The sequence below is a fragment of the Solea senegalensis genome, linkage group LG13, assembly GCF_019176455.1.
Source record: "Solea senegalensis isolate Sse05_10M linkage group LG13, IFAPA_SoseM_1, whole genome shotgun sequence".
NCBI classification, from domain to species: domain Eukaryota; kingdom Metazoa; phylum Chordata; class Actinopteri; order Pleuronectiformes; family Soleidae; genus Solea; species Solea senegalensis.
Window position 1 is genome coordinate 9,532,320 of NC_058033.1, and position 25,702 is coordinate 9,558,021.

General features: G+C 40.0%; 2 protein-coding genes across 3 annotated transcripts in view; both read right to left on the reverse strand.

The window, feature by feature from the left end:
• slc8a2a (solute carrier family 8 member 2a) overlaps positions 1-13,341 on the reverse strand; it is a 29,206-nt gene extending 15,865 nt beyond the window's left edge. Inside the window, exons 1-2 of one of the 2 annotated variants that reach the window (XM_044042913.1) lie at positions 13,207-13,341; positions 10,846-10,942 (exon numbers count right to left, since the gene is read on the reverse strand). The gene's annotated coding sequence lies outside the window, so the exon portion shown is untranslated. The remainder of the gene's footprint in view (positions 1-10,845; positions 10,943-13,206) is intronic. The other variant, XM_044042912.1, reaches the window with a different exon arrangement.
• A 1,314-nt stretch (positions 13,342-14,655) lies between these two features.
• On the reverse strand, positions 14,656-18,494 carry nccrp1 (P1, F-box associated domain containing). Its single transcript, XM_044041315.1, has 6 exons — positions 18,249-18,494; positions 16,531-16,611; positions 16,178-16,274; positions 15,986-16,081; positions 15,121-15,259; positions 14,656-15,038 (listed from the first exon to the last, which is right to left on the reverse strand). Exons 1-6 carry the CDS (start codon positions 18,382-18,384, stop codon positions 14,892-14,894), a joined length of 696 nt encoding a protein of 231 aa, XP_043897250.1. The 5' UTR covers positions 18,385-18,494; the 3' UTR covers positions 14,656-14,891.
• Between the last annotated feature and the right edge of the window lie 7,208 nt (positions 18,495-25,702).

The window sequence follows — 25,702 nt, forward strand, 5'->3', positions numbered from 1 at the left end:
CGTCTATTCTGGCAACCTATAGTTGAACCACGCTCATGCAGCAACTGCCAACGGTCGCTGTTATACATATTTTACATTTTTAAATCGGAATTCAAGCATTTCTTTACAAATTAAATGCAAATGCTGCAGGATCTAACAATTGGGAAAATCAATGTGCCGCTATAATCAGTTATGTGCCGTCACTGCATTGAAGTATAACTAGAAAGAGATGATTTTTGAGTCTCACTCCAAAGGTTTTCAGCCTCTCTGTCCTAATCTACTCTAGAGAGACGAGTATGGACGGACAGACACAAAGCTTCGTTTTTTCAACTCTTTCTCTTCCTTTCCACTGAAGGCATGTGTATAAACAAATGCTTCGTAGATAGCAGCGCCACCTGTCTCTGAACTGTCCTGTGGCCAGATTTCTCCAAGGACGGAAACAAAGGTGCACAGGTTTACATAATTTCTAACTCAAAACACTTGATTTACATTATACTGAAAGGTTATTAAGAATGAAATGATCAATAGAACCAACAATATGTTGCACACCCACGCTTCAAAGCATCAGTCCACTAATATTTGCAGGCAGACTCAAGAGAGGCAGGTATTTTTTACAATGTCATCTCCTCTGAGGACATGTGGATGTGGCCTCCAGAGCCTGCAACTCTTTCTCTGCACCCGTCCAGGTGACACTGCACCTTTGTGCACTGTGAGTTGAAACAGATACTTGGCTGCTGCATCTTTGATGCAGTGCGAGCTCTGCCAGCTCATTATGGAGTTGTGATTCAGAAGCACAGTCCAAAGGGCCCGCGGCATCACATTTCACTTTCCAAGGCCTGCTATGGTTACCACGACCTCAGACGGAGGGCCATCTTACACCTGCGCTTGCCGATGGGGGGGCTAAACTCGCCGCAAAATAACTTCCATATACATTATCGCATCATTGACAGTCATACTTGCAAAACGAGAGTGCAGAGAACAGTTGTGTGTCAAATTTATCGTCATAGTAATAATGAAATACATCTTCCATCTTTCTGATTCAAATTTGCCAAAGGTGTGACAAGTTTGCAGTGTGCACCATTTAGAGCGTGAATTTGGCAGAAATAGAACATAGAGCTAACTTTAGAATTAAAAAAAATGTTGGCTTATTATAATACTCTTACTTGCATGTAAGGTAAGGGCCGTCCTGCTGCTGTAGAAAAAATTAAAGTACATAAGTTTGAAAAAGCTCACTCTAAGGCTATGAAAACAAAAAACAAACTTTGATTACACACTCAAACAAACGTATGGATAATATGTTCAATAAACCCGTCTAAATGTAACACCTCTATCATGAAACTTTCACACAGAGATACATACACTCCACCAAAGGTACCAAACAAGCAGAATTAGTAACATTTATACAGTTTGACCACATGCACAACAGAATGCATGAGAGCTAAACGCTGATACGCTCTGTCTGCTAAGTGGTGATTCTGCAGAGTGCAGCAAGTCAAAGGTGGCCAATACAGTACACGAAGGGTAGCTAATTAAGACGCTGAAAGAGACGGATGCATTATTTATTGATGCATTCACCTAAATATAGCTGTGTATTTTTATCCTTTCACGTTACCCACAAATAGCGCTGTCATATTTCACATGAAAAGCCTGGAAGATGTTGAAGTGGAAGTCAAGGCAAATTAGTATATGAGTATTTTCATAACTAATTAATCTGTCGATTATTTTCTCGATTAATCGAGTGCTTGTTTGGTCCACAAAATGTCAGAAAAAAACACTCAGATTGACTAATTAACTATCAAAAGAGTTGAGGATTAATTTAATAATCTATTAATCATCAAATAATCATTGCAGCCCTAGGCAAAGGAAGAGCAGAGACAAATCTAGAAACCAATTTGTGGTCCACCCTCAGAACCACCTTTACTGTAGTGGTAGCTCATAGCGACTCACAATGGCACAGAGAGTTGGATTCACGATGTTAGGCAGCACCTTCTGCCCATAGATCGCAAAATTAAATCAAATCCTAAACATGACAATGGCCAGAACACAGAGGACCGCTTCAATGCAACCGTTTCAACAGTTAAAGTACTTTTAATATACTGACTTGACTAACATACCCTATCAAGAGTGTAAATCATTCATCATTCATCTTCTATTGCTTTAGCCTCCACATATGGTGTGTGTGTGTGTGTGTGTGTGTGGGGCTGGTGCCAATCCCAGCTAACATGGGGCAAAAGGCGGGGTACACCCTGCACAGTTTGCAATTTAGTGTGTCTAATTTGCCAAATCCCCAAATCTGCATCGTTTTTGGACTGTGGGAGGAAACCAGAGAACCCTGAGAAACGCGTACACACAGGGAGAACTTGCAAACACATGCAGAAAGGCCTTTGTTGTTTGTTGTTTGGTTACGAACCTGGGTCAAAGGCAAGAGTGCCAACCACTACACCAACCGTCCAGCCCGAGAGTAAATGAATAAACAATGAATTAAAATTGAAATTAAGAATTAAGGTTTCTGGGAGCAGAATGACACAGGTTTTTCCCAACTTCCTGGGGGGCATGAAGTGTTGACACGTCTGTGGTCTCCTCGTCCATTTCTCACACAGGCACACACAGGGCTGGGTGACAGCATCATCTCCGCTTACTGCCTCTGACACAGGCGCTGTCAGTCAGCACCTGCGATAAGTGATTGCCTGGTGTTATCTTACACCGATAGAGGAGTGCCACCAAAAAGGGGAGTTAGCACCTGTAACAGTTTATTATTTCCTGCACGTGTCCCGACGGTGGGGTCCAGCCAGATGAAGGATGCTCCTCTGGGAACATGCACAACAGAACAGATAGGCGACCGCTGACTCAAGAAATCGGGTTTCTTGCTCACGACTGTGTCACCACTGTCTGATGAACAATTGTACAAGAAGCATCACGTAGAAAAAAAAAGTGCAATCTATTTCCTTTGCGAGCTAATTCCCAACTCATCATCAACCCATTACCACATGGAAAAACAAGTGGCCATGCAGTTTGAACATTAACCTGCATGCAGACTGACAAAGATTACCATTCCATGATGTGCACAGGTAAACCAATAACACAGCAGGCGTCCGTGAAACTGTCTTTGTATTTAATCTTAAACAGGCACTCACCTCACGAAGCCCCATTCAAGCTGCTTTCAGACATGCACTGAGACACAGGTGTGTGTCTACAGATTTTGGGGAGCCGGGGGCCCTATATTGAGCCTAATCACATGACATTGGGGCTAGTTAGGTTGGATTTCAAACCACAGGGTCACTGCAGTCTCCTGTTCATGGCCGCTCATGTGTATTTGGGCGTTCTCTGCATGTTTCCTTTTTGTGTGTGTGTGCAAACTAGGGCTGAATCGCGAGGGTAATTTTTACATCATTATTCTCATCTTCTTTCAAAAAAACATCTAAAATGATCACTGTGCGATATTTGTGCACGTCTGTGAGAGACAACGACGTTCTCTTCAGTCTGGAGAATAAGACGTGAATAGGACAAGACAGTAATTCATCTATAGCAATACTTTTGGCACACATTTTGGCTTTAACAAATATTGCACCTAGCCTTAGTGCAAACAAGGCAAATGACATTTTAGTTTGCATTTTGTAGCAGGTGCCTTTATCTTTGTCTATTGATGTAGTCATTTTAAATTTCAAACTATGGTAAGACCACTTAGGAATACACATCAAGGTAAAATAAATAACTTAAGGGACAAGTGCACTTCCATACCAACCTCCCTACGGACAATTTAGCCTTGGATTTGAGCGGCACAGTATAAAACACATCCATTAAAGTACAATAACATCCGTTCGAGTTACACACACATATCAAAGCGGTTCAGGCAGTCTCTCCGTTTGCAGTTAAAGTAAAGAAAAGAAAAGGGATCCGTCCCTTTAATAAGTAACACAGGCCTTTGGCTTGCTGCTATGGGCTTTTTAATGAAGCATATGAATCAGAGTGTAAGATAATCCACTGGGTCACACAGTCAGTCAGTCAGTCAGTCAGTCAAGGACTGAGCCAGACAACAGATGTGACATCGCTGATATTGTGTATAAGATAAAGTAAATCCATAGTGATTTGCCCTCATTGTAAACATACAAATGACCTGCACTCTAAAAAAACAATATTTTATGTCTAAAATTCTACTTGTTTTTGTTGAATTAAATGAACAATATATTTATATAATCTGTGGTCTCAGAAAAATTACGAACTTTTAATGTCTGTGTGAATTAGAAGCCTCATTTCAGGTCGATTCCGGATGTTCCATAGTGTTGCACACAAACTCAAAACCGTATATATGGTGAGCATATGCAAAACAACGTAGGTTGTTATCTGTTTCCGTCATTTCCATTTAAAAAAAAAAAAAGAAAAACTTTCCACAGCACAGTCTCCTCTGCAAATGTTTAAACAAATTTAAAACATTTCTTCCCCCTCAAGTTCAGTCCTGCTAGTCACTGGATACAGGACCGGGTGTAAGAATGCACCCGCCAATTTGACAAGACTGAAGAAACCGAGGAGGTTTGCAAATCGGGTTACATTCCAGACACGGATCCACTCAGGACCTCAGAGTCATCGCTTCACTTTTCATGACTTTTTACAAAACTAGTGAAAGCACCCTGACGACGCAAACCACCACTCAGTTTCCCTATCTGGATGAGAAACTAACACTATATTCCCAGAATATGTCATCAAAATCTTTTCTTTATTTTCACTAAATTATGCTGCTCAGTGCTCACAGACAAACATGAGTAACAACATAACCTTTCTGGCAGAGGTAATAAAACAAGCGCACCAGTCTGATTTTGGAAAGTCAATACTATGATGACAGAACTCCATGTCCACTGCTCCTGGCCTAAATGTCAGGTTATTCTGTAGTAGAGCCCTGGTGTCTCTGAAAATCAATACTGCACTTTATAATTAAATTCAGGTGTGTGCAAAGACTAACCAAGTGAAGGCACTCTTCTTTCAAGCTGCCTGCAGCATCAGCGAACTCAGACTCTGGAACAGCGTCTCTTCAGAAGCCTCACGAGTGCTAAACCAACATCTGCTGTCTTTTTATCACAGAATTGTTTCACATATCTTGTCATACATTGTGTAACTGTATGTTTATTGCACCTTCATTTCTTGAACACGGCTGCCAAAAGGATGCAAAATCAATTTCAGTTTAAACTGAATTGTCGTGCTTTTCTGTGAAGTACACTAAAATATGTCTGAGGAGAAACATTTAATTTCCCTTCAAACTTTCATACTGTGTCTTTTGCACAATCCAGTCTCGATTGAATGAGAAATGAGAAATACTAGTATTTCTCCGGATGTGCATATCCACTTGATGGATTTGAACCAATTATGATGCTATACATTTTTTACTTGAATGCTTACGTTAAAAGAAAGCATCGTGTAAATTCAACCTTTTTCAAACTGGGGGGCGGGCCCCCCTGGGGGGGCATGAGTTCTGTTTTTTCCTAACTAAAGTGTAGCAGGCGGAACTTTTGGTCTTGCTGCAAGCTGGACTCATTTAAGTGACATACCACAACAAAACCTACACTGGTGACAAGGTTTGGATAGGATGATTGATATTTGTAAAGTATTCTTTGTTATCCAAATATTGGACAATATTGACTTTAATTGACATTATTGTCAAAAAATTCCAGATAATATAGATATATTATTTTTAGCCCATATCGCCCACCACTAGATCAACGCATCAAAATAGTCTCCATAGACAGGACATTTTTCCAATTTATCAAATAATCTCAGAGGCAGTTTAACTGCAAAATAACTGCTTAGCCTTATATGCACTATACAACACAAAAGTGAACAAACATAACTTATGGAGCTGAAACAATCAACCATTTATCGATTACTAAATTCATTGTCAACTATTTTTATTATCGATTGAAGCTTTTTTCGTGATTGTTTTTGCTCCTTAAATGTGCATAGTCTCTGGTTTCTTTGCTCCAGATAACAAAGACATCATTTTGTTTTATGGACAAAACAAGACATTCGAGAACATCATCCTTTCCAGGTTTAATGAACACTGAAATACGTTTCCTGACATCTTATGGACCAAGCGATTACTCGATGAATTGAAAAAAAAAATCGTCAGATTAATCGATTATGAAAATAATCGTTAGTTGCAGCTCTAGTAACTTATTAACTCGTTACCATAAGGTGGCAGCTCCTTTTCAAAGTACTTTAGCGCTACAGTATCCCTGAGCTCCGTTAAGTCACTCAGGGTCAGGTTAAAATTGACTTGCCCAGCTCAATCAGTACCCCCAGAGGAATCAATTGGTTTTTGAGAGTACAGTGTATTGTGTACACAGTGAGGGGAAATATAAGCCAGCTCATACGCAGCTGTCTGTTCCCTCTGTGACGAGTGGGTCAAAATCAGCATCAATCTGGACAGTGACAGTGAAAGCTTGACTGAGCAGGAGTTTTAGTTTACAGCAGGACGAGTGCGCTGCCACACTGTTCAGTCACTCTCAGTCACCACAGTTCAGCAACGTTTCTCTCCCCCGTGTTCACGTCAGTGGCAGATTCTCAGGACAGAAAAAAGTGGATGAAAGTGCAAAGAAAGGCGGGATTTTTTTGTTGTTGCTATACTGACAAAATCAGCTAGTTTGAAATGATCAGATGATTAATTCGAGAATCAGTGGAAACACAATCACCGGCTTTTTTCCCACCTATTTCTCAAGCAAAAGCAGGTTTGAAAATGTCCCACATTCTCCCCACCTTCCTCCATTACTGGCAGGATTTGTTCATTCTTTTTCCTACATTGTAAAGTAGACTAGACTGTTAATGGGAACAGAATATGTGTGGTTTTTAACCATCATCAAAGTGTCTGATGGCTTCCAAATAAATTTTGCAGGGCGACTCTTTTGGAGTGCGTGGCCCTCGCCTGAGACTGAGCGCAAGTCTGACGCAGCAGTGAAAGAGAACAAGTCTTCTGATCCCCACAGAGCTCTGACCTCGGCATCACGGAGTCAGTCGGGGATCACATAAGGAGTCTGAAACGAAATCCGCAGAACGACTGCATGCGGCAACTTCTCTGAGAAGTGTCATCAGAACTGGGAAGAGCAAGGGTGAGATGGTCTAGTCCCATTGGTTCTCAAACTGTGGTACGTGTACCTATGCGAGCTTCCTCTGGGGGTAGATAGAGGAGTGGAGCTGAGCAATTTTGGCCAGACTGAGAAGAAAATTAAACAAATAACATATAATAATAATAATAATAATAATAATAAATGAAATAATAATTAGCGTTAACCTTATCCCTCGCTCCATCTTAATCTAATTTCACGAGTGTCTAAAGCAGGGGTGTCCAAACGTGTTTTAACAAGGGCCAGATTTTAAGATTTCAGACCTGTTTTATTTATTAAAAAAATCAAAAATAAATCTGCCTTTCTTTCACATCTGGAGTCAAATAACTTAACTTAACTTACTTAATATGAGATGAATGAAATATAAAACCAGAGCTGCGGGCCGTACAACATCTGACCGAGGGCCGGACTTTGGACATGCATGGTCTAAAGTATATGTGAGGATGAGGAGGATGATAAGAGGGCAAATGATATATTATACATTGGGAATAAATCTGCCTCCTGTGAAGAGTCCGTAGCTGACTGTGCTCGGCCTATTCAAACCACTGTATTTTAACATTGGTGTTACTTCGAGAGCTCAGTATTTTCTCAGGTGGTACTCGGTATAAAAAGCTTGGTCTAGTTTGTAATGGCTTGTTGCAGCTCCTCGGTCCAAGTTCATATCAGGAGAGTGACAAAACGGAGACTAAATCAACAGAATACCTTCTCCATAATACTAGAAACAAACTTCTTGCCAAGACAAACTGTGCAGTGGAACTGAGAAGAACTGGAGGGAGTGATCAGATCTACTTGTGCATGAAGTAAAATAATAATAAAAAACTATTCATGGCACTATGAAAATATCCTCACTTTACTCTTTGGTCATGTCATCAAACCCGACGCCGTGCTTCAGAGGGTGATTTCAGGTTAAACTAAATTCAATCCTGCACTGTTGCGGATGAGGCGAGTTGAGATCTCAGTACTGATTAGGAAATCAGCATCTCCCTGCTGCGCTCATCAGTTTGACTCTGAGGGAAACAATCCATTTGACATCACTAAGGCAGTCACATCTCTCGTTTCTCTGCTAGAAACGCCATGAGCTTCCTCTTCGTAAGATTTCTCTATCTGCACGCGTCAGGCAGGCAGGCAGGCAGGGGTCACGGTGAGGGATGAAGGAGGCAGGTGGACGGAGAGAGAGAGGCTGCGTGGGGTTGTCAGAAATGCGACTGACAGCCAGCAGACAGCAGCTCCTGAGGTTTCCATTACCTGAGACACCCTGCCCACTGCCCAGCCACTGGTAGCCCTGTCACCTTAGAAGGAACAGCATTCTCAACTTCAGCATGAACCCAGACAGGGACACCTGTGATGCAATATTCAAGATATTGTCACAAATGTCAGCAACTGACGGACTATACAAACACATGACATGACAATATCATATGCAGTGAAACGTTTATGATGAGAAGGATGGAGCTAGCTCAGCACAATGCTCGTCCATTTATTAAGCATAAGCTATTCTTTATATACCGTACGAAGTTGTACGTCTGCTAATTTATCATCCATCCATCCATCTTCTATCGCTTCATCCTCCACATGAGGGTCGCAGGGGGGCACTGTCTCAGCTGACATAGGGCGATACAGGGGGTCCATCACAAGGCCACATATAGAGACAAACAACCATCCACTCTCCCACTCACGGCCAATTTATCTAATCCCCAAACCTGCATGTCTTTGAAATGTGGGAGGAAACGGGAGAACCCAGAGAAAACCCACGCACACACAGGGAGAAGATGCAAACTCCAAACAGAAAGGCCCTTGTTCCAAACGGGTTGCGGTCTTCTTGCTGCTATGGCAAGAGTGCTAACAAGAGCTGCAACTAACGATTATTTTCATAATTGATTAATCTTTTGATTATTTTCACGATGAACGAGTAATCGTTTGGTCCATAAAATGTCATAAAACCTTTAAAAACGTTTGTCAAACCTGTTGATGTTCTCACATGTCTTGTTTTGTCCACAAACCAAAATTTTTTTGTTATATGGAGCAAATAAACGAGAAAATATTCACATTTAAGAAGCTAAAAACATTCAGAAGTCTTGTGTCAATCATGAAAAAAAGCTTCAAACCGATATATAGCCACAATTGATATGAGAAGTAGTAAAAAGACAAACTCAGTGGCTCTTATTTTGGAAGCCAGGTTGAAAGGAAACGGCGCTACGTAATATTGGCTAAATGATGATTGTGTGTATGAAGAAAAAAAACTGGTTAGTGCGAGGATCCTCTGTGTCTCTTTTGTTTTTAGCTGCGCAGCAAAGGTGAACATAACCCCACGGTTACACTGATAAAACCAAAGATGATGGAGAAATAAAAGATAACATAAAAAAAAAGCATGTGCATTTTTCTGATAAGAATAACTAATAAAATTAAAGATGACATAAAATGTGTGTTTTATCTTCTAAATGCTGAAATGAAAGACATTTCATTCATATAACTACTAAATCAAAATATTAAATACGTGTATTTTTATTTTATTTTACAGTATTTTATTTAAAGTCCCTGAACCCGCTGTAAATAGTTATAACAAGAAGTATTTACACTTTGCACACGTGGGCGACGTTGGGGTTGTGGGTATGATTCCCACCTCCACTAGTCTACATGCCAGTGTGTCCTTTGGCAAGACACTTAACCCCACTTTGCTCTTGTGTCGGCAGCGTTTGACTGCGTATGAAAGATGAGTGACAGAAAATGTGCTGCTCATAAATGTGCGGTATTAAAGTGTGAGTGAATGAGTGTGAATGGGTGAATGTCAAAACAGTAGTGCAAAGCAGCTGTGAATGGGTCATCAAGACTAGAAAAGCGATATATAAATACAAACTACCCAATTACATGCACAAATCGGTTTATGACAAGTATTATAAAAAATGCAGATGTGGTAAAAATGCAGAGGCACATACACGAATACTGCTCAAACTCCAGTTGGCACATACCATCACTACCGGAGCCCTGTGAGCAATCTGTAATCTCTAATCGCTTAAACAGTGTTTTCTTTTCCAGATGTGACACATTAAGAAAAACACTTGTACTTATTACCCAGTCTGAGTTAACAGACTGCATGTGACAGTTAGACTGGACGACACAACGTGGTTAAGCAACCTCAAAGCACAACATAAAATGACAGTGAGAGGAAGTAAATAAAAACCACGGACTGAAAAATATCCACGTCATGCATTTTTTAACGTGGCCGACCCAGATGTAGTGGTGCCTTTTAGTCGTCACCATGGGCAACAGTCTAGTTTGGACTGACAAATGTTAAGAAAATGTGCAGAGGCACCCGGCAGGCCTGAGCGCACAACAGAAGAGTGAAAACAAAACAGACCCCCACAGGACAGGCTCTAACACTACACACACAAAGTTGCACTTTTTGGACGCTGCATTAATTCAGTTAATTCAGATATCCTAAATAAAGAATTATCCCTAATCTTAACTGTAAACAGTCCTGGACAAACCCGAACCATAACCTGCCTCATTGGAACCAGGTTTAAGTCTGAGGACCTGACAAGGTCAGTGTTTATGCCAAAAAAGATGCATAACCCTAAAACCAGGTCTTTTCACATTTGCATTTAGCGTACAAAAAAATGTAAATGCTGTGCGCACAGTTCAGACATTAAAGAAAACATACTTTAAAAATCAAATAATAAACATTAACCATTACCAGTTAATGAAGTTCATGCCTAACCCGAACATTAACCACAACTGACACGACGATCATCTTAACCCTTACCTTAACAAGAGACTAAGAAATGAGGTTCTGCCTCACTTCAGCTAGGCTTCGGTCTCCATGAGGTCCTGACAAGGTCAGTGTTTATTCCAGAAAAGGTCTAAATCATGCACACACACACACACACACACACAAACATGGAGGGATAGAGAGAAGGGGAGAGGGTTTAAAGTGAGGGAGTCTGATCACCAGCTGCACAGGTCCCAGTGGCAGCTTGTCGGGGGAAAACGTGAGTGAAACGTGAGGTGTAACGTGGCCCTTTGTGCTGTGGCACCTGCAGCTAGTGAGCATTACTGCTGCCTGCATACAAAGCTACAGCATTGGTTTACTTCAGTCACATAAGCGGGAGGGACGGTTGCATTTCAGCATGTAGCATTTAGATTTGGCTTATTAACCCGCAAAACTGTAAATAAACCTGCAACCCACTTTTATACATACAGACATACATGCTGAATAATGTTCTTATTTCCCCATAAAATAGAATAACAAAGTCCCGTAGAAATCTTATATAATACAATAAAAAACTGGGCTAAAGCTGAACCTGATTAACTACAAATGAATCAGGCATTCCAATAACTAAATATAAATAAATAAATAAATATTTTTTCCTAATAAAATCAAATTATTGTGAGATTTTTTTCTGGTTTCTTTGCTCTTTTATGACTTTAAACCATTATAGGTCGTCATTGTTTTTGAGGTTTTGACTTTTTATGGATCACACAACAAAATGTTTAACCAGTAAAACATTCAAAATGCTGTTGACCAATAATAAGAATTAGTTTCAGCCCTACAAATATCTCTATAATATGATAAACATTGCACTGACAGCATTGTTTTGCCACGAGGGAAAGATGAAAATGCAAGTGATTTTAGTGAAAAGTGATATGAGCGACACGTTCACACTCACAAATAATGAAGTGGGCCTGGCGGTGTATATATCTGCACTCAACGCCTGTTTCCTCACACATCACCAACACTCAACACACGCAGCTCCCATGCAGCCCCGCACTGTCATGGACATGAGAGAAGGACACACGGGATGCATCGCGTGGCTCTGCAGCCAATCTGCTAAATGAACAATCCTTTGATGTGGATTATATGTCAACTTTGAAGTTCAAGGCATTATCAGAAAATGCCATGCAAAAAAAAAAGAACAAAGTAAGGGTGATCTCACTAGGTATAAGTCATCCAGATAAAAAATAAGAAGAACTAGCAACAAAGTTTATTTGGTGATGCCTGTCCTTTCCACACCTCAAAGTGCCTAAAAAAGGTGCACAGTAGTAGCGGTAACTATTTTAAATAAAAAAATAAATGAGTTTTTGTCATCTTAGGTGCATAAAATCAAAAAGTTGCACAATATTAGCATTAGTTTCTCTTTGAAATAAGACAAACATATGTTTGGACCCACAGACCTCTCAAACAGACTACAAAAGAACTAACACTGCTATCAGACTAATGTAGGAATCTATGTAGGAATCTTTGAGGGACAGTGAAAAGAGTTTCTCTTGTTATTTCTTCAGTTATTTGAATAGACTGGCTCTAAAATAAGAGTCGTAATTTTTAATTCCTTAATATATTCTGAAGAAGCTGAACACTGGTGTCAAACAAAACAACCACTATACACTGTACAGCTTCATCTGTGTTTTTCAAGCATCAAACAAATGTTTCAGCATACAGTATACAGATGGGACATTAGGAGTACACACTGATCAATATTAGGACAGGTAGAGATGTGATGGTGAATCAGGTCCATCTTTAGTTCAATATTCACTGTATATAGAGATGGGACAATATAGGATATTATCACTCATTGTGATAAAAAAAAACACACTTTTTGTGAATGGGGAAAACCACGAAAAACATGAAAATCCTGTCCCTACCCTTACCAGCATAGAGTCCTTTTCTTTTAAAAAAAAAATTATATTTTTTCAGTCATTGAAATAAAACAGGATTATCATGACTGGGATGCCTAACTGTAAAATAGAATAATAACATGAAGACGTATGAAAATTTGTGAGGAGTCTAACTAAATTATATCTATGTGGAATATGGCCTGGAAGAAATGAGTTACGGACTCATTTTTGTTTTTGGGGGGTTGTTTCTCCTCGAGCAAAAATGATTCAGTTTTAATGATTTCTTTGTCATATGGAGCAAAGAAACCAGAAAATATTCACATTTAAGAAACTTGTTTTAATTATCAACAAAATATTGAAACCAATTTATCGACTATAAAATTAGTTGAGAATTAATTTATGAACCGCTGCAGCACTGAACTGACATCATCAAACAAAACTACACATGGATCAGTAGTTGTTAGTTGCCAAAAAGTGAGCCACTTCACCCTTTTCCCCCCTGGTCTCTTACCTTCAGCTTTATGACACAGCTCCACCACAGACTGACATCGCTTCTCAAAGTGTGTGGAATTATCTCTCTGTCTCCGTCTCTCACGGTCTCTCCTCTCGGTGACACACAGCTGGACTGTAACGCCAGTTTAACCATCACCGTTAACCTGAAGCAGAGATGCCACGAGCTCACGTGGGGAGGGGGGAGTGCTGCCTTCACGGTCTCCTCGTTGCTTTAATTAACAAGTGACTTGTGGTGGGTTTTAATTCTTGTAGTTCTTTATTTCTGCCTACACGCGTTCCTTTAAAAAAATGTTTTATTACTTTGCTGATATCGTGTGACCTGTCTGTTGATGTGAAGTTCCTAGTGATTTGGTATATTTTTTTAAGAGCAAGATTAACACATGTATTTCTATAAATGAAGACATAATTGTTATAATAGCCACCAAACATGACGTGGAACCAGTCAGGTAACCAGTAGTACTAGAGTATGTGCCAGCAACATGCAGGGGGGTGAGTAGTTCCCATTGATTTTGAACGCAGCACACGCAGTGTAACGTGCTTGGATGAATTACTCCCAGTTTCCAATAAGAACTGGGAACATTCAGATTAGATATTATTATGAAACACTGTTTTACGACTACAACTACCGATTATAAAATGTAAAACTTCTATAAACTAAAACTTATAACTAACTAGCCACCACAATCCAGAGGAGAGGGCACTGAAGGCTTCTGAACAATAATAATAATAATCCATTTTATTTGTTGCCACCTTTCTCAATACTCAAGGTCACCTTACATACAACTCAAACAATAAATAAGTAAATAAAAAATAATGAATAATGAATGATACCTCAGTTCACATAAAGACTAATAGTGAAATGCTATTGAGAATACAGTGGGGTAGTATTTAAGCATACAGTATATACCCCAAACAGCTCCAAACGATTTTCTCTGTTTCTCAACTTTGTGCCGTTATAGCAGTATAACAGTGCGAGATGGAGTCAGTGAAAAGCGCAAAGAAGTGCCCATGAAAATCGTCAGAGGTGAATTCTACTGCTCAAAAAAGAAAAAAAAAAAGCATTCAGCAGTTTGACTGGATAAATGCATCTTGTTGCACTTGTTGATCAGAATCCATCATACCTCAAAGGCTGATGGAAAGGTATCATCCTGATTGACCTCTTAATCTATATCATATGTTGCCAATTGTGCTCTCCAGGAGCAAAATGAGAGGCAGAGCCTTCAATGTCCAGGCTCCTCTCATTTGGAACAAGAAGAATAAAAACCCTGTCTACATTTAAAGCTCAACTAAAATTTTAAAATAATACTAAACTAAGTGATGTTTTTTTCCAATCAATAGTCATTTAAATGACAAACTACTAGGAAACTCTCATCCCAACATCATCAACATTTCTGGGATAAAATAGAAGAATGTGACTCCTTCTAAAGGTCACATAATTCACACAAACTTTTTTCCATTTTTAAATATAAAACTTTTATTTTAGGACAATGTATAATTCCTTATTCCTTACAACAAATCAAGTGTGCCCCTTGTTTAAAAACAATAAAGCAAAACCAATTAATTCACCCTTTAAAAATTGATAGTGCATTCAAATCAAAGCGAGAGGAACTCGTTTAACAGCAAATGTGTGTTGATTAGATTAAGCATGTCAGCCGCTCTGACTGTGTTACACAGCTCTCGAGCCTACGAGCTGGTTTTGACCGGTTCGACCATCACTGAGCTGCCAGTGAACTTTGTGGAAAAGAACTCCATCATGAAAGAATTCTTCAGGCGGTGCGTGAAGTGGACATATCTCACCCCAGGTCCGTACCCGGAGAACACGTGCGACACCTGCAGGCCGACACAGAGACATGCAATGAATGGTTTGCACACACGTGGCAAAACAAGACGACAGGAGGAATCAGAGACTTGCCTCTTTCCAGGTGTGTGAGTAATTGCTGCGGTCGTCCTTGGGGCTGACGGAGTGCTCGGCGATCACCGTGCTTTTGTCCACTCCCAGTAACTTCACATGCAGCTCGTAGATGAAGTCGTGCAACTGACTCTCCTCATACCTGATAAAGTAACGCGTCAGTTTAAGCTACCGATGTTTCGTTTTTGTCTTTTGAGGCAGTGACACAAAGAAATGTTATCCTTTGACACTGTCACATTAAACTATACAAATACACATTTTAAATAAATATAGGCATGAAGAACAGCAGTTTAATCCAGGATGTGCTGGAAATGGTCGCGTTTAAAGCGAGACGTATTCTTGTGTTGTACTGAGAACATTAAGAACATTGTATAAAATACTGTAACTATGTAAATATTTGGTGATGGGATAAAGTAGTTCATAAACTGAGTTGTGTGTAATAGGAATGGAGGTAGGTACATAAGTTTAAACTTCTGCCTACTCCTTTTCAAACGTGATGAGATGTAAATGTAAAACTCTGTTTTCATCTATCTATCTATCTATAAAACTAACTGGTTGTTTACACGGTGATCTGTCTATGGTGCACCCCTGCAATGCTCATGTGGAGGATAAAGCGGTAGAAGATGGATGAATGGATTTAGAAGTGGGGCCACATGGTTGGTGTAGTGGTTATATATTATAGCCAAGATTATTCTACAATATACTTTTTACCAGCTATAATTAAATTCCCAACCTGAAAATGTCCAGTTAATTTCCTATAATTCCCATGGAAATGTTCCACTTTTGGCCACAGGTCACAGCATTGATAACCAATTACACTGCCTCTTGTAAAAGGCGTGGAGGTGAGCAGTGTTGCTCAGTAACCCACCAGTCATTGATGACAATTTTAGGCTGAAAGTCGTCCAGCAGCTCCTCCCACAGTCCCTCTGCTTTCAGGTCCACAATCTGCTCCATTGAGAACCAGCTGAGGACAACAAAGGAGAAAAATGTCTCCAGATTCTGGACTGTGTGTCTGGACATCTGCATTAAAACCAAACACTTGACTTTCAGCAGCACCCACCTGAACTGAGGCATGTGACAGACCACGACATTAGGTGGGATGCCACTCATGTCATAGGGGAGGACCTCTGTGTTCGTGGTCCAGCCACCAAAGTCACCTATGACAGAAGAGAAGACCTAGATTTCTATTGTGTGGGACAAAATATTGATATTGTGCTATATATGCATGAATAAATATCAACATTTTCATTTGAAAAAAATATGGCGCTCTAAACAAATTTCCTCATCAGCATTTGACTCCACATGTTGGCACTTATCATAGGAATGAGGTTGACTGACTTAACTGGCTGAAGAAGCTGTTGACAGTTTCAACACTGTCCCATTAATAGGGACAGTGTTGCTACGTCTTCTTACCTTCGGGTGTAAAACGTGGAGGTCCATGAGACGGCATATCAGCCAACTCAGGTTCAGGTGGAGGGATGTCTTTACTCAGACCTGTGACAGGGGAGAGACAAAGGGGAGCTGTAAAAAGGCACCACACCTACTGAAGCCACCATAGTAACTCAGTAAATATGACAGAGCCTAAGAAAAACAGTAATCTTTCTTACAGGGTCATTGGGTGTTACACACACCTTAAGCATTACTCAACCGCTCAGTTTGCATTCTGTTTTACCTTAAAACAAACACCAGTTCCCTCATTATAAACCCTATGGAAACACAGTTATAGTCTTAGTAAGGGATGTGTCCGATATCGATATCAAAAACTCTACCGATACCGATGTTGATACAGTCATTCTAAGACTGTTAACAACATTTGTCATTTCAAAGACATCATTCTCCAACTGGGTAACACATATTGGTCCCCCCCGAAAAAGAAGAAATATACAGCCCAAACATGACTTAACTTAAATGTTTTTTTTACAGTCTGCGCATACTGAAGCATGTGATATAAAAGGGACTTTTGGATTGTATCGGATTTTACTCATAGGTGTCCAGATGGCGCAGAGGTTGTATTTTCACAGATTTAGTAAAGTATATATATACACTAGATAACATTTGGAGAGAGTGCATACGTGTGACAGTGTGGTAAACCACATGATGTACTTCTAATATACTGAAGAGTCAGACTGCGGTGGATGTTTTTTCAGCTGGTGCCTTGCTGCTACAGAAACTGCTCAGGTTGTCCCAACAGACACTGCACATAACACTGACTGCACAAGTGCCTCGTACACACCCACCCACAAACCTTGCAACTACCCGTTGCATTGACACATCATAGAGGAAAACGGATTACCTAACAGGAATCCATTTTACATACAGACATTTGGTAGAAACATGTCATCAGTGCACTTCATCACCAAGGTTACTAATTACTTCCTAAAAAGATACGGCTTGAATTTACAGGTTCAGTGCATTAAAGACACAAAGGATCTTTTTTTTTTCCGTTGGCCCCTTATCATATTGAGGTGTGTACATAATGATGCGGTTGCTGTTCTCCACTGCTGATAGGACTCTGATAGGAAACCAAGAGGCACAGAACCTAAGAAATCACATGGAATTATTTAACAGCAAGGTGGTTTTCAAGTGAAGAGGACAAGGAAATTATTTCTAAGTGCATTTACCTGTGCAAGATTCCTCTTTCTTCTTTCATTTATGTCTGCTCTTAATGCTTTTGTAGACTTTGTACAATGGTACTTATTGCCAGTTTGCATTATTTTCTTTCTTTTTTTTTCCATTTACAATAAAAAAAGGGAAGAAATCGACACGCCCCCACATTCGAGTCATGAACCAGTGAGGACTTGGAATTGAACTTGAAGGATCAAATGGTGTAAAACTATGGTTTCAAACATCTGTAAGAGGAAGTCTGTGCCTTATTGGCTCACGTGTAACCACGAGTTAGTCAGTAGTCAGTGTTACTGACCATGAGCAGTTCTGACACAGCTCATGTCTGACCTGCTTTGTGATGAACAATGAATCAAAACAAACGTTCTGGTCAAGACATTTCCGACAGAAACTACTACACTACACAGCAAGTTAGACTAGTATAAGTTTCATCAACACAGTGCAGATCTGTTCTCTGGATAAGCTCTATAAGAAAAAAGAAAGCACATAAAGAGAAAGCTGTGAAGTACCGAAAGGCGAAGTGTTCTTCAGTAGATTCCTGTTGAGCGGCTTCGCCTCGTAGATGGACTTCCAGTCCAGGCTGTCGGGCATCGGTGCACCCTGTAAACTCCACTCAGCCTCACATTTGTTCTTCCAATCTGACATGACGGCGGTCTTGATCTACCTCCGACTCTTCCAGAAACTGAAGTGAAGGCTACAGAAGGGGGTTCGTGTGTCATTGTGGGCCTGAGCCAGCGCCACACCCCTCTGTTGTAATCTGCATGCTGCTCCCTCTTAAAGTCACAGTAAACTATTAAAACTGTTTCCAACAGATGAAGCTTTCACACCAGGTGACAACCATTGACAGCAGGCAGGGCCGGCCTTATGCATTTTGGTTGGTGCCCTAGCGACAGCTCAGTGGACCGGAAGTAGTCCGTCTGGAACTTGATCCCCAAGTTTTCCACGTCGACATCCGTATCTAACATTTGTCAAATAATAAACGTTAGATACTTACAATTATTTAGTTTTATAATTATCTTCCAAAACGTTAGATACTTACAATTATAATTGTAATATTTACAATTATTTTGTCGGACAGCGACTCCAAGCCTGTGACTACTTCCAGTCCACTTCGCTGTCGCTCTACAAAACTCAGTAGCCAATCAGCAGGCAGCTTCCTAAGTCCCGCCCATGATCAGAATCATCGGCTTCACAAAAGTGTTGTTTGAAAATATGGACACAAACCAAATTCCGTATATATACTGTACAGTATGAATGTCAGACATGTCTGCTCAACACAATGAAACTAACACATTCACAAACAAGTTATGATTCACTACATTGTATGGCGGCCAACTACAGTCTACTTCTATTACAAGAAGTACAATAAAAGTAAGTAAAAAAAAACACTGTTACATTACAGATTATTTTAATATGACATTTTGGTTTTCCGGCGCCCCTCCAGTAGATGGTGCCCTAGATGGTCGCCTATGCCTAGAGCCTGCTCTGAGTGACAGTAACAATAGAAGCACTAAACGAGGTACTCAAATAAAATTAAATAAAATTATATAACATACGTATAATTTTTCATATAAGCAAATATGAAAGCGGCTGCTTGAGCCCCCATGACAGCAGCAGCAAAAGAGGAGGACAGAGGACAAGACAAGAGAGGACAGAAGGTGTCATGTCTGAGATCCTGTATTTCTCAGGAATAACTGAAAACTGTCATGTGGTTTATTGACATTTTAGATTCCCGTGAAAAAAAGTCTCTGTTAATATGATATTGCAACATAAATGACTCAACACATTTGAGTTGCAATATCATATTAACACGGACTTGTTGCTAAACTCTGGAAAGCCCTGAAGCAATTGGCAAACACCAGAACTTTCAGTTTTTTTCTGTCCCTGGCAGCTGACAGATCAGTTGTCACGCAACAGAGGGTTGTAGAATAATAAAATAATAATAAAAAAAACAAGTTAATAGTCTTTTCCCAGCATAAGAAGAAAGCAGGCACTTATTTAAATGTTTGTATCAAAGTGAAAAACTTTCAGTCTGATTCATATCAGAGTTCCATATAATATAATAAAAGCATAAAGAGTCAGCTCTGCCTTGTAAACGTATGCATATGCTTATGTAAGAAGTCCAATGTCTAATGTCTAGTGCCATTGTCGTGTTTCGACAGTTTTCCTGTATCTCTGTGGATGAGGTTTGACGGTTTGGCAAAACCAACGAACAAACATCCTGCCACAGCACTGATTGATGGATTTCTCAAGGTGTGGAGAAGCCTCAGGGCCACTGACTCGATGACATTTATTTATTGTGTCATTGATTACTGATGACTATCGAACCTAAATACTTGTATTGCCAGTTTAGTTAAAGTAAACATTAGTCTGGGTCATGTCTTTTCAACGAACAATAGACAAATTGTTTTAAAGGCTTTTGACACATTTTCTACTATATTGTAATTAACAAGATATTACTTGTGTCTATCGTTGGTAATTGATTTTTATTGTGAAAAGGTCTTGTCTTTGTGAGCCTTTCCTTTTCAGTGTATGTTGATACTGTGAATGAGCTCAATTCTTCACAAATGTCTCCACCTTGTGGATTGATGTTGCACTCAGCAGAAAAGTCAACGTCATATATGCAGTAGTATACAGTCCATACTGTTTCAACCACAAAAGTTACACAGTACATTTTCCAGATTTTTTTTAAGCCTAAAAGCTTTTTGTTTTGTTGTTATTGTCATATATAGTTATAGGGAAATACCAAAAGGGTTATTTCAGCAATTTTGTATTACATTTTCATGAAGTTCGAGTTTTGTATGTTTAAAATATTTAAAGCAAATTAAGTAAAGAAAAATAATAATTGTAAAAGAGAGACAATATGAAATAAAATATAAATAATTTATAACATGTATAAGTTGGAGGATGGGGCAGAAACGTGATTTGGAGTGGTCACCACTAGATGGCAGCAAATTTAGTTTAGGCCTGGAGGACCACAGATGGGCCCTGTTCCCAGTCTCTGTGCTAATCTAATCACAACTAACCCCCACCTGTTGTACAGACATACCTTTGACTAGAATGCAAATAAGCATACATTTCTATTAATTAATTATATGTAAAATAAACAACCTCACTTCCTGTCATGATGTTAACAAAAATATTTTAGTATCATATCTCAATGTAAATATGTCCTTTTCCAAGTTTTCTTGTTTATATGTGTATAAATATGAAGGCATTTATAATTTGTTATCACAACATCTATGGACTGAACTTGTAAAATAGTGTATTTAAGATATTAGAATATTTCTATGTTGTACATTTTTAGGAGCCATAAAGAATATAAGCCAATTTCAGGCAATTGTATATCCTTGAAACACATCAAGTAAAAGCAGCAGATATAACTTGATCTTATGCCATGGAGGTTAATTTACAGTTCAGCTGATGATGACGTAAGAAGAAGCACCCAGAGCCAGCAGGGTTCATGAGCCAGAGAAGCGACATGGGGAAGCAGACACAGTGTCTGAAGACAGAGCAGCTGTGGCACGACATGCTCTGCTGTGGTGAAACAGTCCCAAATGATGCGCTTATTCAAGCACTGGTGCATCGAAGTAATGAAATGTTTCAGTGTCTGTCTGTTCTTCGATTGAAGTCACAGGCTGTGCTGGAAAAGCAGGACAGGAGTACGGAGTAAGGTTATGTAACAGACATTTAGTAACGTGAGCACAACGATCAGTGATTGGACATGTGTTACTGTAATGACAGGTGTCTCGTATGAAAGCCTCTACAGTCTGACTCAGCTGTCTGTTGGTAGCTTAAAGCTGCAGTGCACTGCAAAGTATAGTGTTTTTTTAGTGTTATTGTTGGTCGTTATAATAAGAATATATATTATAATAATCCACTAGATTCGGTACGATTGGGGGTTGCGACATTCAGCCGGCCCAAGTTTGCTTTCACACTTTTGCACTTTGGTGAAACGAACCAAACCTTTTGAATAACATATTCCCCTCTTCGCCTGAGGTGGCGCTGGATCAAGAATTACTGAAGGAGAATACAAGACAAACGATGAACAAGAAAACTCGGTCATCTATTTGTTAATGCAGGACAACTTTGGTTTCTGCCACATAAGAGCAGCATCAAATCTTGACTGTCTCGGTTTTTTTTTATTTGTTTTATGCGAAACACATACTGAACATATATGTTGCAACAATGGGCTCAGCCGGCTATCGGATCACAGATTTTTCAGAGGGCTGTGGTGGGTGCCAGTGCTGGAAGTGACGTAACGTTGTTCCCTGGGTTCATTTGATTGACTTGAAGCGAACCAAGACCTACATCTTTAGGCCGACCAGAGTTCGCTTCTTTGGTGCACATCAGAGTTTGGTTGTACATACAAGAAGGGCTGGTCTCAATGCACCCGTTGATGTTATTATTCTGCTTCTCTTTTTTCATGAACAGAAATGACGTTGCTTTATTTGTATGTTGCGTCTGCAAAACTCAGGCAATCAAGCAATACACTTAGACCCAAAAAAATGTGCGACACCTGTTGTCCACCCTTGTGCTGCTGTCCACTGTGGGCTTACTGGCCGCTGTGTATTAGAGGTGCGCTCTGGCTGCTTGTAATTCTCAAATTAATCCAGTCAAGTGGTAAAGCAGTTGAAAAAAATAGTTCGGAGAGGTGACACACACATTAGCTTTGCTCTCAGAGGATGATGATAATAATAGTAGTAGTGTGCAGCTTTAAAGTGGAGCTCCAGTGATTTTATACAGATTGAATCTGCCAGAGGAAATGTGGCAGATCTCAATTAATCATCTTTGTCACCTAAAAGGTCAGCGTTGTCTGGAGGGCGAAATATTTGTCAGTGGTGTAAATCTGTAGGTCAGAGTTCACCAAGAGAAGTTACATTGTTGGAATTGTAGTTTTCAGTATTTTAGAAGCATGCAGGGGATGAAGCCAGGATATCAAGGCTGGCTTCTACTGATTTTGAGTTTGATTGTGACTACATCCTCTGATACTGGCAACACAGCAAGAATGAGATTGTCCATTTATGCACTGTTTGTGCATGTTGTTGCTGTGTTTCTCTTGGAATAATAATTGTAACAGCTGGGGATAACCTTAAAGGAAATTTGCATTTAGCTTTGTATTACTAGAATAGCTGTAGTATTTGTGAATAGTAATAGTATTCCTTTAAGGTTAAAGCAGTTTTTTTCTAAAATCCTGGTCCTGAGGACACACTGCCATGCATGTTTTAGACAGAATGTAATACTAAAGTGTCCTAATTTACAGCTGTCCAGGTAGCTAGGTAGTTTTATTTATGCATGCATACCTCACGTATGCATCCTTCTATATTAAAACAAGCACTTTTACTTTGAAATTCTCTAAAATATCATGCTAAAAATCTCTATTGTGATATCGAGATGGAATATTGTGTAACCATTTTAAGCTCATATTGTCCACCCACTACTGAACAGTTGGTTTTACCCACCTTTTTTCCTGTAGACCGGCCCCCTCTTGACCAGACTAGATGCCCATTGGCCCCCAGGTCCTTTGAGTTTGACACCCCTGCTTCAGATGTTTCCCTGCTTGGCTTGGCTTGCTACCAGACTTTTGCAGAGCTTTTTTGACGAGCTCACCATTTATATCAGGTGTGCTGGAGCAGGGAAACATCTAAAACATTGGTCCACAGGACTAGGATTGAGAAACACTGGGTTAAAGTGAGGTAAAATACATGCAAGTGTTTGTCTACATGTCTCACAACGATCACAGGAAATGGAAATTCCTCTGTATGCCCCACCAATCACTTTGCGAGCTCGTCACATGCTGCGGGCCCTGGAACATGGCCACGACCACACCTCCTGTTCTTTTTGTGTCCTCATAATGGAAGCCCGGACATAAAGTCTGAAAGACCCTATTGTAAACCTGCTCATTACTTTGATCAAACCACCTTTTTTTTAATGGATAATCACTCACGCAAACAGACAAATGTGCAAGCAACTAAAATGTAATACAAACTGAGGGCAAACCTATCAATGTGAAACTTGAACTTAGCACTAGATTTACAATACGTGTATTTTCCCTTCCACGGTCATGGCTCAGTGCCAGGTGTAGATGCATGTTATTTGCAGTCACATCACATGTGCATCTACCCACGGTCACATACTGTACTCAAAGCATCTACCCTTCATTCATTCAGGTGCACTGAAACATATTTAATACACTCAAATGAACATTTTCCAAATAGAGCACACTGTGTTGATTTATTTTGGTCCAGTTAATCCTATTGAGAGGGCCAGACCTACTGTATTTGCTTGGCAACAGCACCTGAATGACTCACTTGTGTGGCGAAGGGATAAACTGAAGGACAAATGCCACATCCTTTATCCTCAGTTAGCGCCACCATTTTCTGTTTAAAACGTAGGTCTGCTGCAAATGTCAACGATGCACGTTCACATTTTGATAGCTACTGATGCTTTGTTTCAATTTAATAAAATAAAATTTCAAGCTGTTGTAAAAAAAGAAAACATACTTTGTTGAGTAACACAACACAATTTCTGTGATAAAGTATTCATGCAAGGTCGTGTAAATGGCAGGTTTCACCAAAGCCTAGAGATGTGTGGTCAAGTCTGAGATTTATGGAAAACTGACTCATTGAAATTGAATCAGGGTCTCAGTTGGGGCGGGGACTCCTGTTTGACAGGGACCAGCCAGTGTGGTATAATTTTAGCCTTCCCCCCTGATCACACTATGTACACATGACACTCGTGGCCTCAGTGCCAATGGAGTAAGACCTACACCAGCAGTGCTTCCACAAGCTCTGCAACCACTTTGCCACCAGAGACCTGCACTTAATCTAGCATAATATTCAATAATTAATTTGTCATCTGCAATATTATCATTCAAAGGGTTTCTCTTAAGCACACATTCAGGGTTTTAAGGGTTTTTGGGCAGTGAGTAGACAACACATATTGTTTCATTTGTACCCTCAAAACAAATCTTTAAGAACTTAATTTTGCTTTTCACTCATATTCAGTGCAAAAATCTATATCCCCTTGCAAATTCTCTAAGGGCAGGTGTAGAATTTAATGTGGGAGACAAGTTTTAAATAGTCTGCCATAAAGGTGTTATTTATAGAGGCTCACAGCGTCATTGTATTTAGTTGCCAAGTACATAATGTGACTTTTCCAATCAGTGAAATAGTTTTGGTTTGGCTGACTCGCACTCACACTGGCAGAGGTATTGAAATTGCACATTTCCACTCTCTCTCTCGACCAATAATTTGCTCAAACCTGAAACTGAAACACACTGCCGCAGGTTGACATGGAGCTATTCTGACACAGGTCACTGCAGCTGACATGGACTCCTTGCCAAGGGTTAAGCTTTATACGTTTCAGGAAAGTGGTCTGAGACATCAATACTGCAGCCAGTGACTTATAGGCACCATCGGGGTCGTCATAAAACAGACAAGCAACATTTTAAACGCAGGAAGGTTTGAGGAATTAAGAAATTAAAATACATCCAAATATGCAGCCACGCTACTTTTAAGATGGGGGTGGGGAAAATGTCCTGCAAGGGTTTAGTCACACATACACAATCACTGCTTTTTACAAATGCAGAGACAAGAGGACAGAAATTGTTCGAGTTCATCTTCAAAAATAGACACAGCACGCTGACACCATATCTATCTCACAAATATTTATCACTCAAGATGCAAACTTTTACACAAACAGACACATCCACATTCAACAAATGCCCAAGCCGTGAATACCCTTATGTGTGTGTGTGTGAATGGGGTTTCAGGATCTTATAAAGCCTGAGGAAGCCAGTTGGCGACACTGGCAAACAGTGGGTGCATCACCATGCACCATCCCTGTTGCATAACTGTTCCACACTGGCATTGAACCACTCTATGTGAAATGGCAGCAGGAAACGACAGAAGACCTATCTGGTGTCAGACTAGTGAGTGATACACGTCCCATCTAGAGAATA